Source organism: Anolis sagrei, chromosome 5, assembly GCF_037176765.1.
Source record: "Anolis sagrei isolate rAnoSag1 chromosome 5, rAnoSag1.mat, whole genome shotgun sequence".
Lineage (NCBI taxonomy): Eukaryota > Metazoa > Chordata > Lepidosauria > Squamata > Dactyloidae > Anolis > Anolis sagrei.
In genome coordinates, this window is record NC_090025.1 from 110,900,894 (window position 1) to 110,914,319 (window position 13,426).

The 13,426-nt window shown below is 41.5% G+C and overlaps 1 protein-coding gene across 1 annotated transcript in view; it reads right to left on the minus strand.

Annotated features, from left to right (window-relative positions):
* The window catches only part of KCNIP4 (potassium voltage-gated channel interacting protein 4), a 389,707-nt gene extending 378,638 nt beyond the window's left edge, over nt 1-11,069 (minus strand). The window contains exon 1 of the mRNA XM_060777889.2: nt 10,794-11,069. Coding sequence (XP_060633872.2) covers nt 10,794-10,854 — 61 coding nt within the window. The 5' untranslated portion in view covers nt 10,855-11,069. The remainder of the gene's footprint in view (nt 1-10,793) is intronic.
* Between the last annotated feature and the right edge of the window lie 2,357 nt (nt 11,070-13,426).

Below are 13,426 nucleotides of genomic sequence, written 5' to 3' on the forward strand. Positions count from 1 at the left end.
TGTTTGCAATTGTGCCTTTAGCAGCTCACTTTTAAGAAACTCCCATCCATCATTAACTCCCTTCTTTTAGTATTCTTGTCCATGGAATCACAGTTAGTATTTCCTTAACTTTCTTGACATCAGATCTCCTATAGTCTAGAATGCATGTTTGACTTCTCTTAGCTTCACCCTTCCATTGTATCACAAATGCCAGGAGCACATGGTCACTCCCACCTAAGAATCCCACCACTCCCACTCTATTGACCAGATTCTAACTGTTGGTTAGGATCTAATCCAGAAATTAAGAAAGGATTTACTCATTTTTGAAGCATTATCAGGGCTATATCTTTTGACATTAGCAGCACGGACAATTGTGGAAGAATACAAGGCACATAAAACATGGGCATTGATGGTTTTTGTTTAAATCCTCCACTACTTATGTTCACAGCATTGCCTAGGTTAAGTATTTTGTAATGCTATTTATTAGAAACACTCATTGTTTGCTTTAGGATTTTATGAATAATCCCATTAGAAAATGCTTAATTGTATAAATGAACCATTTATAAAATCGTACAGATAATAGGGTGCACTTCCCATCAGTCCAAGACCAACTTTCATTCCATCCAGAGTTAATGGCTGTAACTTCCATTACCATCAAATCTGGTAGGGTGAAATTCCCATTGAGTCCTAAATCTTTCTGGTGTTGAACTTCCATTAGCCCTATATCTGTGTGGGAAGAAATTGATGGTCTGCTTCTAACTGGTTAGATGAGTCAGCCTTTTTGTTGGAGTGCAAATTCCATTGGGCCCAGACTGTGTAGTCAAGGAATAAGGATATTGGGAGACATGAGATGTCTGATCAGTTAGGAGGAGAGGCACACCTTTCATTGTGGACAGGACTCACACAGCTCTCTGGATTCATTCTCTATCATCCCACCCCCAAAAACCCTGACATTATTGAAGTTAATTCATGAAAGTTATGTGTACCAAGTGTGGTCCAGATTCATAACTGGTGAGATTGGCACAGCTCTCTGGATGTTGGTGAACTACAAATCCATCATCCTCTATCAATTCCTACAACCGTCTACCAATATGTTAAGTTGGACATAATGTGTTGATGTGCCAAGTTTGGTCCAGATCTATAACTGGTGGGATTCATATGGTTCTCTGGATATGGGTGGACTGTAATTATCATGATTGTCTATCATTCCCATCAACCCCACCAGTATTTCCATGATGGGTACATGTGCCATGTTTGGTTGAGATCCATTGTAGGTGGGATAAATACATATTTCTACGTGCAGCTGGAGTACAACTCCCATCATATTTTGTAATTTCCCCAGTATTTTATTTGGTCATGATGGTTAAGTGTGGTAGGTTTTGTACGTATCCATCATTGGTTGGATTTACACAGCTCTCTGGAAGTGGGAGCATTACAACTTCCATCCTCCTCCATCAATCCCTCCCAAACCCTGTGATTCTTTTAAGTTGGAACATGATGGGCCTCTGAATGAAGTTTGGTCCTGATCTATCAAGTCATGTAGGAGCCATCCCAGAATATATATAAACACACATACATACACAATTTCACTTTTATTATACATGGATAGATTATTATTATTAAATTTATTTATAACTGTTTTATCTCCCCAAAAGGGCTCAAAGCGACAATAGATAGAAAGGGTAGGGGAACTTAGGAAGGAAAGTGGCTAGAGAGAGAACATTTAAATATCTTCTACACACTATTGATGGTCATAATCTATGTATGTCAGGACGTGCATGTTTAATTGCAAATGGGCTTTCTCAGCACAGTATGTTCTTATTGTAGCATCTAATTTTAACGTTAATCTTTGTATCTTAAAGAATTCTTTTTGGAACAAAAGACTTGAAAATATGATTCACCTTCAAATTCAGCAGGTATAAAAATAAAGTGTAAACAATCTATGATTCATGTTCTATTCATGAAGAAACAGCCATTTTTTTCCTACTCCAGCAAACTCTAGATAAGGGGTTCCCAAACTAAGGCCTGATCCAGCCAGGCAACGTCTCTTCCTCAGCCTGCAATGCATACTGCCCCCCTCTGTGCACAACACTGCACTGGCATACAAAGCTTGCCCCTGATATGCATGCTGCTCCCCACAGTACAGCACACAGACAACCCCACTGGGGAAGGAGGAAGGGAAGGAGAAAGGGAAGGAGAAAAGGAAAGGAGAGAGGGGAAAGAAGGAAAAGAGAGAGAGAGGAAGAAAAGGAAGGAAGGGGGAAGGAAGATAGGAAGGAAAAGAAGAATGGAAGGAGGAAGAAAGGAGAGAAGGATGACAGAAAAAAGAAAGGAGGGAGGGAGAAAAGGAGGTAAGGGAAATAGGAAAGAGGGAAGGAACAGGGAGTTAGAACACAAAGCAGGGAGGGAAAAGGAAAGAGGGAGGAGTGGAGGAGGGGGGAATGAAGAAAAGAGAGGGAAAGAGAAACAGAGTGAAGGAATAAAAGTTAAAAAAAAGAGAAAGAAAGAAGTGTAGGTTGGAAACACAGAGAGGAGGAAATTAGAAAAAGTGGCATAGTGGTTTGAACCTTAGACTGCGGCTCTGAACCCAGTGTGTGACTTTAAGCAAGTCACTCTCTCTCCGCCTTAGATGAAGACATATGAAGATCCCCTTTGACTATATCTTGACCAGAAACCTCTGTGATAGGTTTGCCTTAAGATTGTCTTCTTCCTGAAATGACTTGAAGACACATAACAACAGACCTAATTAGCTTGACCATCTCATCAGTCACAAGCAGGCCCTCACTTCCAATTGAAATGTTGGTAAATTTATGTTGGTTAAAATTGTTCTTTATTTCAAATACTGTATTTTTTTCATATTTTTGTGCACTGCAATTAAGTTATGTGCAGTGTGCGTTGGAATTTGTTGATTTTTTCTCAACCTATAGTCCGGCCCCCAACAGTCTAAGGGGCAGCCAACTGGCCCTCAGCTTAAAAAGTTTGAGAAGCCCTGCTCTAGCTCATCTGATTGTATCCGTTAAGATCTCTCTCACAGTAATTAAAGGGGGGTTCCTGCAAACACCTTCATGTGTTCAAGGTAAATGTGACCAAACTAAGATACTACTCTGTTCATGCTGTCTCCCATCTCCACACATAAGGCTAGTTTCTACAGTCACTACACTTAGACTAGCAAATAAAAGCAGGAGCTCAGGCTTGTCACTATGACTCTGCAATGTATTTCTAGGGCTTGAATGAAAGGAGACAATAGGAATACCCTTATATCAACCTTCCATCAATAAGTGATAGGTTTTTTGATAGAGAATGACATTTTGTGACCAAACATGGGTGAAAAAACTCATGCTAGGCTCTAATGCAGTTATTCTGTTCAAGGAACTTCTGTTGGCAATGGTGTTGCTAAGTGATCACCCTCCCCACTTTGCACATCTCTGTTCCAGAAGTCTAGAAAACCCTATGGAGCAGGTTTTAAGGTGCCATCGTGGATTAATGGTATGGAGAGAGAGGAGAGGTTGGGAAGAAAGTCCTGTCATATTCAAAACCTATTGCAGCATTGGATCTAGACATCTATGCCTCCCTTTGTGTGCCTTTTCTCCAACAGGTTTTTTTTATTTATGAAGTGAGAAGCATCAGGGATGAATACATAAATGCTGGGTTCTTCCCATATTCACTGATTATAGCTGGTAATACATTTTTAAAGAATTTTATTTTCCTGTCAGTCGTGCAAAGTTCTCCGTGCATAGCAATATATCTGTTTGGCATTTTTAAAATTAAAATTCCATATTTACAAATCTGCTGTTCCATTGTCTCTTCAAAATGACTGAGATCCCATTTTGTGCATGAAAACTTTACTGCTTGTAGTACTGGCTCTATCTAATGGAAATGTCCCCAATGCTTTTTTAATTCCTTTAATTTATCATAAAGCAATCCACCATTACTTCTGCAAATTCCAAAAAGAAACAAGAGCCACAAAACAAAGAATGGCACAACTAGTCCTAGACAGCCATAAACAGAATTCTTCTCTCTCTCTCTCTCTCTCTTAAGACAACGTAAGATTGGAAAATTGCTTTTAAAAGTGAGCCAAGATTCAACATTATTCAGTGATACCTAGCCACTATGTTTTAAGACCAACAGTGGACTGACAGAATCTTTAAATCGCTGTTCTTCTTTATGTCTTTTGTCTTTTCCACCTCAAGGCCAATGCAGTTCTCCATCCTGGCACCAAATAGCTTGTTGCAAGCAATATTACACTTACAAGGACAAAGAAATAATAGAGTGTTTGCAACTTTCTTTGGCAAAGGCCAGGCCCTTTTAGCAAACTGTACTTTATGCTGGCTTGCATCCAAACCCTACTCCTGCAAGCAGAAACATGTCTTGTGGAGGGTGGGAAAGTATTCATTGAAAATCCCCTCTCTAAATACAGCAGTGGTTCTCAACTTTTTTTTTGACCAGGCACCACTTGACCTGGGACCACTTTGACAAGGGACCACTCTCCAACATTGGTACCAAAAGGGTTACAAATCAGTTTTTGATAAGTTTTAGATAGTTTGTTTATTTGGGGTGCTGATTCAGAAAATTGCATTGGATAGACCACATCAGTTCTAGTTTATGATACAGAACATGTGTCATCCAGTAGTCACCATCTGCTCACCCACAGAAAACCATATTTAATAATCTAGAACTGATGTGTTAGTAGTAATCTTTTGTGGGTAGTCAGCCTCTCCCCTCCTAACACCCCCATTGCCTCATCACTATAAGATGGTTTTGCAAGACCAATGGCTCTCATTGCCACATGGTTTAGCAGCAACAGTGTAGTAATGGTGAGGCCACAGACCATATTTTCATTATTGTAGACCACTGGTGGTCCACAGGCCACAGATTGGGAACCACTGATATACAGCCACCCTCAGCTCCTGAAATGTTGCACCAGAAAGTGTGCCATGTGTCCAGGCCAGTCCTACTATTAGTCAAAATGAGGCAACTGTTTCAGGTGACAGGTGTGGTGGTGGTGATAGAAATACTGACAGTTCCTCCAAAAATGGGAGTAACTATGCCATCTAGAATTTGGCCTTTTGCCTTGGGATGATGAAGCACACAATGTCAAAAACACTGGAGTGTTTCAACCACTACTCCAGATGTTTCTTTGTTAATGAGATGGAAAAAGAACACCATCTTGTCCTGTGCCTCAGGCAGACAACTATCTTGGGTTAACCTTATATATCAAAGACAGAACAGGGAACTTGATATTTCCAGCCTATGTGTGAGCGAAACTTTTGATCACAAGAGGAGTGTTTTACTTCACTTATTTCACTCAGCTTTCTAAATTCACAAATGGAAGTTGCACTCATCTTTCTCCAATCATAATGTCATGTTGCTACTTTATTATGAGTGTATTTTGCAAATTCTGCTACATGGATTAGATGTACAAAAAGTAAATAGTTTCCAATATCTCACTTTATTATTACTATATGCTACTATTCTGCCAATTCACAAATAGTCTAGAATATAAATGTGTTGGTTAAAATAATCAGAATTATCTTAAAGGTTAATAATATTGTAACTATAAAAGAAGTCTCATTATAATAGATATGTGAGTGTCATCGTCTTACAGTTGATGGTAGCAGAGAGAAAAAATGGCAACCTCTTCTGCTATATTTTTATCAGAGGGTCTAGCAAGTACGCCAAGTATGTACAGGCAGTCCCTGACTTACAAATATCCTACTTACAAATGACTCAAAGTTAAGAACAAGGGTGAGACAACAGAAAGTAAGATAAATATACCCCTCCAAAGGGATATTCAACTCTTGGGGAAAGGTGTTTCAACTGAAGCCCTCTCACCAATCCTTGTTTCCACAACAAGCCAAATTATTCAAAATCCAATTATAACAAAGCCAGAAAGTGAGGTGAAATCTTCTGAACAGGGGAGCAAACACCTCTTCAGACAAAAACAAACACCACAGGCGTGTTAGCTCTTCCCAATGCTATCCAAAGCTCTCTCTTTATCTCTCTCTCTCTCTGTGTGTGTGTGTGTGTGTGGCTGGAGTTACACTTACAAAAATATACTTGTTCCAACATACATACAAGTTCAACTTAAGAACAGACCTACAGAAACTATCTTGTTCGTAACTTGGAGCTGCCTTTATTAGGTATTAGAGGTGTTATTTATCATTGCTGTCTGGATGGATGACTCCCTGGAAACCCTCTATGTTACCTTTCTTTGAGCTGGAGAGGAGACATTGTAGCAAAGCCAACTTTTATTTGTAGGGGACTGTCTGTTTTCCTCTGAACATCACAGAATCATAGAATTACTAAGTTGGATAAGACCTCATGGGCCATTCAGTTCAACCCCCTGCCAAGAAGCAAGAAAATCACATTCAAAGCATCCCTGACTTTTGATTACCTTTTCCAGCTCAATGCAAAAATACTTAGCTAAGATGGCTTACAATACATGTGTGTGCTTTCCAAAGCCCCTAAGAAGCACTTCTTTTTGGAGGAAATAAGTAATAGTAAACATTATTTTGTTCTTATCAGATTTCTTAAGTCACAGGATAGCGCTAAAGGAATTGAATAACCTTTAGGACAGTAAGAAGCTTGTTTTGAAGCATATGCTTATACCCATATCAAAAATAAGTTGTTCAGTGCCCTTTCGTTTCATTTTAAATTCAACATGTCACACACAACAGTCACATCAATTGATAATGGAAACAAAAATGGTCAGTGCAGACTTTGATACGGCTAGATTAGAAAAAGAAACAAGCTAATTTATTGTCTGTCATGAACTATCATGAACACTTCCTGGAAAAAGTCTGCTTTCTACTCAGTTCTCAGTGATGGTTCATGAGTCACACAATGTTTGAAACAAACTTCTCCAAATGTCAACACCAAAATATACGCATCTATACCTGAATGAAACAGGTTTCTTTTAAAAGAAATACTCATCTGTGAAAGGCTCCAGTTATCAAATACATTTTTTCTGAAGAAAGTCCCATGGAAATCAATGGCAACTGTCATAAACACATAATCATTTTCAAGTTTACTGCAATGCACCATGGCATTCTTATTAAGTTCTAGTCAGAAATCTGGGGTGCTGGCAAAAAGGAGAAACAACCAGCTTACCCCAGGCATACCAATATGGCTTTTTTGGTCACTACCCAGACTGACTTGCTTACAGTGTAATTCTACCCACATTGAATTAGACCCCCCCCCCCCCCCCCGCCCACTGAGCAAAAAATAATTCGTTCTCCAGTAGGTTTGTTCAAAGTGCATAGATGGTTCCATGCATACACCTGAGGGTGATCACTTGATAAACAGTAGGGGAAAACACAAGATGGCTATACATTAGATTTGCTAACATTTTAATTAGTCCTGCACCACAGCCTTTAAATAGAGCCTGCCATGCAACTATGTGTCAAATCTTAAAAACTATCCATTCAGTTTCTAAATGGCCAAACTGCAGTTGAAAACTGAAAATTCTTGTTATGTTAGTTCCAAAGGTTAGTGAATCAAAAATGGGAGTGTGGTTAGCATGCATGGAGTAGCACCCATGGTTTCATTGGCACTACTCTGAAGGAGCAGATGGCCAAATTGGAACCTCTTTGCTCACACTTCAGTTTAGTCTGAAGAAATCTCTACCATTTCCATTGGAGACAAATTCCCTCAAGGAAGTTGCTGTTCAAGTCACTCAAACAAATACAGATTGAACATCCCTTATCCGGAATTGGGTTGCTGTGAGTTTTCTGGGCTGCATGCCCATGTTTCATAAGCATTCTCTCCTGACGTTTCACCCACATCTATGGCAGGTATCCTCAGAGGTTGTGAGATCTGTTGGAAACTAGGCAAATTGGGTTTATATATCTGTGGAATGTCCACAGATATATTCCAGAATTGTTCCCACAAGTGGCTGAAATAGTGACACCTTTCCTTCCAGGTCTTTAAATGTAAACAAACTTTGCTTAAAGCATTAACTAATTATTTTTTTTATATAAAATTACATTCAAGCTATGTATACCTGTATGAAACAAAGGTATAGAAGCTTTGCTTCATACACAAAATGACTAAAATGTTATATAAAATTACATTCAAGCTATGTGTACTGCAGGAAACACAAAGGTATATAAGCACAATATTATACACACACACACACACACACACCTAAGCAATGTGTATTGTAAGAGACAACTATACATAAACTTTGTTGCATGCACAAAGTGATTACTAAATCTATATAAATAAAAATGTAACGTTAGTTTGTGAGATTAACATAACTGAAAAACTACTGGACGAGTTGACACAAAATTTGGACACTACACCCTTAACAGACCAATGAGTGCAAATCACTCATAAATCCCCCCCCCCAAAAAAAAACAGTGGAAAGGACTTAAAAACAAAAAAGCTAAATGACGATACAGTGCACATTTCCAGTTTCCTATTCCTGACTGCAACTCCCAGCAATCCTCCAGATAGGCAAGATAGATTTGATAGAGATAGGTAGTTTGATAGATAGATTGATAGATAGATAGAGATAGGTAGTTAGAGATAGGTAGTTAGATAGATTAGATAGAGGTGGGTAGTCCTCAATCGATCAGGACTGCTGGGAGTCGCCGTCCAAGAATAGGTAGAGAAGGAAAAAAGGAGAGAAAGAAAGAAAAAGGCAAGATAAATGGAGGGGAAAGAAGGAAAGAGGTAGTGAGAGAGAGAAATAAGGGAAGGAAGAAAGGAGAGAAAGGGGGAGGGAAGGTTGGCCACAGCAACGCATGGCGGGTACAGCTAGTACGATATTAAATTACATCCAAATTATGTGTATTGCATGAAACCTAAATGTACAGAAACTTTGTTGCATGCAAAAAATGATTTAAAATATAATATAAATGTATATTCAAGTCATGCATATGCTATGAAACAAGCCTATGTAAACTTTGTTTCACACACAAATGATGGCACATATCTATATAAATAAAAATGTAATGTTTGTTTATGGGATTAACAGAACTCAAAAACAATTGACATCAACTTTGGACACAATACACCTAACAATCCAATGTATGTCCTTCACTCATAAAAACACTGAAAAACATAGCAGAAGGGACTTAAAAAGCCCCAAAAAGCTAAATGACAATACAGAAAAAGGGAAGAAAGAGGGAGGGAAGGGGAGGGAAGGGGAGGGAAGAAAGAAAGAAAGAATAGAAACAGGGAGAGAAAGAAAGAAGGAAAGGGAGAAGGAAGCATGGAAGCAAAGAGAGAAGGAAGGAAAGAGATAGAGAAGGAAGAAAGGAGAGAAAGAGGGAGGGAAAGAAAAAGGGGGGAGGAAGGAAAGTTAGAGAAGGAAAGAAGGAGAGAAGGAAAGAAAAAGGGAAAGAAGGAAGGAAAGAGGGAGTGAAGGAAGGGGGAAGATGTAGAGAAAGAGGGAGGGAAGGAAAGAGAGAAGAAAAGAGACAGAAGAGAAAGAAAAGGGGGGGGGGAGAAAGGAAAGAGGTAGAGAAGGAAGAAGACAAGGAAAGATGGGGGGAAAGGAAAGAGGGAGTGAAAGAAGGAGGGAAAGAAGGAGAGAAAGAGGGAAAGTTGGCCACAGCAAAGCGTGGCGGGTACAGCTAGTTGTGAAAACACAATGCAGACCAAACATAAAATGAAAGGAAAGAGGTAGAGAAGGAAGAAAGGAGAGAAAGAGGGAGGGAAAGAACAAAAGGGAAGAAAGGAAAGTTAGAGAAGGAAGGAGAGAAGGAAAGAAAAAGGGAAAGAAGGAAGGAAAGAGGGAGCGAAGGAAGGGGGAAGATGTAGAGAAAGAGGGAGGGAAGGAAAGAGAGAAGAAAAGAGATAGAAGAGAAAGAAAAGGGGGGAAGGAAGGAAAGAGGTAGAGAAGGAAGAAAGGAGAGAAAGAGGGAGAGAAAGAACAAGAGGGAAGGAAGGAAAGTTAGAGAAGGAAAGAAGGAGAGAAGGAAAGAAAAAGGGAAAGAAGGAAGGAAAGAGGGCGCAAAGGAAGGGGGAAGATGTAGAAAAAGAGGGAGGGAAGGAAAGAGAAGGAAGAAAAGAGAGAAGAGAAAGAAAAAACGGGAAGGAAGGAAAGAGGTAGAGAAGGAAGAAAGGAGAGAAAGAGGGAGGGAAAGAACAAGAGGGAAGAAAGGAAAGTTAGAGAAGGAAGGAGAGAAGAAAAAGGGAAAGAAGGAAGGAAAGAGGGAGCGAAGGAAGGGGGAAGATGTAGAGAAAGAGGGAGGGAAGGAAAGAGAGAAGGAAGAAAAGAGACAGAAGAGAAAGAAAAAAGGGGGAAGGAAGGAAAGAGATAGAGAAGGAAGAAGACAAGGAAAGATGGGGGGAAAGGAAAGAAGGAGGGAAAGAAGGAGAGAAAGAGGGAAAGTTGGCCACAGCAAAGCGTGGCGGGTACAGCTAGTTGTGAAAACACAATGCAGACCAAACATAAAATGCATGTGCTGTTTACACTTTGGTCCCACCTCCCAAATCTCTCTCATCTTGGATATGCTCATATACAAAACCCAAAGAAAGCCTAAATTTGATGCCAAGTCTTTTGGATAAGGGATATTCAACCTGTACCAAGTGTGACAGAGTATCAACAACTGAAGAAAGATAAGAGTGGCCCTTTGGAGTCAGAGAAACTGGCACTTTGTCTTCTTTTCAGGGCCAAGGAAAAGCCAGAAGGAGCAGGAAGGTTCAGGTAGAGAGGGTGGAGTTGCCTCAAGACCAGGGGCAGCAGGTTAAAAAAGGCCAGGAGGTAGAAGCGCAGGAATGCACACAGCAGCAACACACACAAGCAAGGCACACACAACAAACAACTCCCTGCCCTCCCTCCGCTGCTTCTCGGGCAGCCTCACCGCCTGTGGAGCCGGCTTCCTCCAGCTGGGCCGAGATGCTGGCCACTCTCTTGCTGTTCATGGCTGAGGATGTGAGGCAAGGCGAGTGAGACCTTCTTCCTATCGTGGCTGCTGCTGATGTTGCTTCTGGCTGGCAAGCAAGCGCGCGAGTGTGTGGCAGGCAGGCAGGCAGCCCTCTCTCTTCAGGCAAAGGCGCCTCACCTGAGCAGGCAGGACCTGGGCTGAGTTTGCAAAAGAGGCAGCCCCGTCTCAGCGCCAAGAGCGCGCGCCGGCTGCTGCCTTCAGTGCTTTCATTCTGGCGGGGGAATTTTCCCGCTCTCAGCTCCACCTCTCCCCAACCCGACTGCTCAATGCTTCCTTATACAACCACCAGTATATATAGTTCCTTGGAGGTGGCCAGAGTGGAGCCTTGCCTCTTCAAGTGTTTGTCTCACAAAGGAAATGCCTGCAGGTGTTGCTTGCACTTTCTTGCAGGACAAGCAACACTTGGTTGGGAATCATAGAATCAAAGAGTTGGAAGAGACCTCATGGGCCATCCAGTCCAACCCCCTGCCAAGAAGCAGGAATATTGCATTCAAATCACCCCTGACAGATGGCCATCCAGCCCCTGTTTAAAAGCTTCCAAAGAAGGAGCCTCCACCACACTCTCACAGCCAGGAAGTTCTTCCTCATGTTCAGATGGAATCTCCTCTCTTGTAGTTTGAAGCCATTATTCCGTGTCCTAGTCTCCAAGGAAGCAGAAAACATGCTTGCTCCCTCCTCCCTGTGGCTTCCTCTTACATATTTATACATGGCTATCATATCTCCTCTCAGCCTTCTCTTCTTCAGGCTAAACATGCCCAGCTCCTTAAGCCGCTCCTCATAGGGCTTGTTCTCCAGACCCTTGATCATTTTAGTCGCCCTCCTCTGGACACATTCCAGCTTGTCAATATCTCTCTTGAATTGTGGTGCCCAGGCAGGCATGTAGGGGGGGGGGCTCGGGGGGCTTCAGCTCCCCCCCCGAAATTCTCATAGTGGTTCGCAAAAAGGCCTTACTGGTGCATTACTTAACTGTTATCTTTATTCATATCATGATCTGATCACCCTACTCAATATATCCCATATGCATGGGGATATTGGGGTAATGATACAAAATGTTTGCTAGGGTAGACCCTCTTTCACTCAGACTCAGCCCCCCTGAAACTCAGCCCACCCCCCCCCCCCCGAAACCTCCCCTGAAAAAAAATTCAGCCCCCCCCCCCCCCCGAAACGAAATCCTGGCTACGGGTCTGATTCCAGGTGTGGTCTAACCAGAGCAGAATGGAGGGGTAGCATTACTTCCTTAGATTTAGACACTATGCTCCTATTAATGCAGGCCAAAATACCATTGGCTTTTTTTGCTGCCACATCACATTGTTGGCTCATGTTTAACTTGTTGTCCACGAGGACTCCAAGATCTTTTTCACACGTACTGCTCTCGAGCCAGGCATCCCTCATTCTATATCTTTGCATTTCGTTTTTCCTGCCAAAGTGGAGTATCTCGCATTTGTCACTGTTGAACTTCATTTTGTTAGTTTTGGCCCATCTCTCTAATCTGTCCAGATCGTTTTGAATTGTGCTCCTGTCCTCTGGACTATTGGCTATCCCTCCCAATTTGGTGTCGTCTGCAAACTTGATGATCCTGCCTTCTAACCCTTCATCTAAGTCATTAATAAAGATGTTGAACAGGACCGGGCCCAGGACGGAACCCTGCGGCACTCCACTTGTCACTTCTTTCCAGGATGAAGAGGAAGCATTGGTGAGCACCCTCTGGGTTCGTCCATTTAACCAATTACAGATCCACCTCACCGTAGTTTTGCCTAGCCCACATTGGACTAGTTTCCTTGCCAGAAGGTCATGGGGGATCTTGTCAAAGGCCTTACTGAAATCCAGGTACGCTACTCACATATGTCAAGAATTCTGCTTCTACACAACTGTTGAAGGGAGGGGAGCCCTCTGTGGTTTTCTCAGGCCCCTTCCACACAGCTTTGAATAATAATAATAATAATAATAATAATAATAATAATAATAATAATCTTTATTTATACCCTGTCACCATCTCCCCAATGGGGACTTGGGGCAGCTTCCATGAGGCCAAGCCCAAACAACAAATTACAACAGAATAAAACCGAAAACACAAACAATAAACAACAACATAATTACATAAAACCAGGGGCGGCTCAACCCATTACGCAAAGTAAGCATTTAGAGTATAGTTGATTTTTGCCCAGGGGCGCTCTTGAGGTGCTCTTGGGGGAAAATAGACCTTGACATATGCGAGTTGTAGTTACTGGGATGTATAGTTCACCTACAATCAAAGAGCATTCTGAACTCCACCAATGATGGAATTGAACCAGATATGGCACACTGAACTCCCACGATGAACAGAAAATCTATATCAGTGATTGGTTTGGGGGGGGGGGGCAAAATACTGTTTGCTTACCATTGAAAATTACCTAGGGCCAAAAAGGCAAAAAAAAACCACATTATCTGAGTGTGGACTCAGATAAACCAGTTCAAAGCAGATATTGTGGGATTTTCTCCTTTGATATTGAGATATAGGGATGCGTGGAAGGGCCCTTAGTGTCTTGGTTTTCAGGCCTGTTCCTATAGTT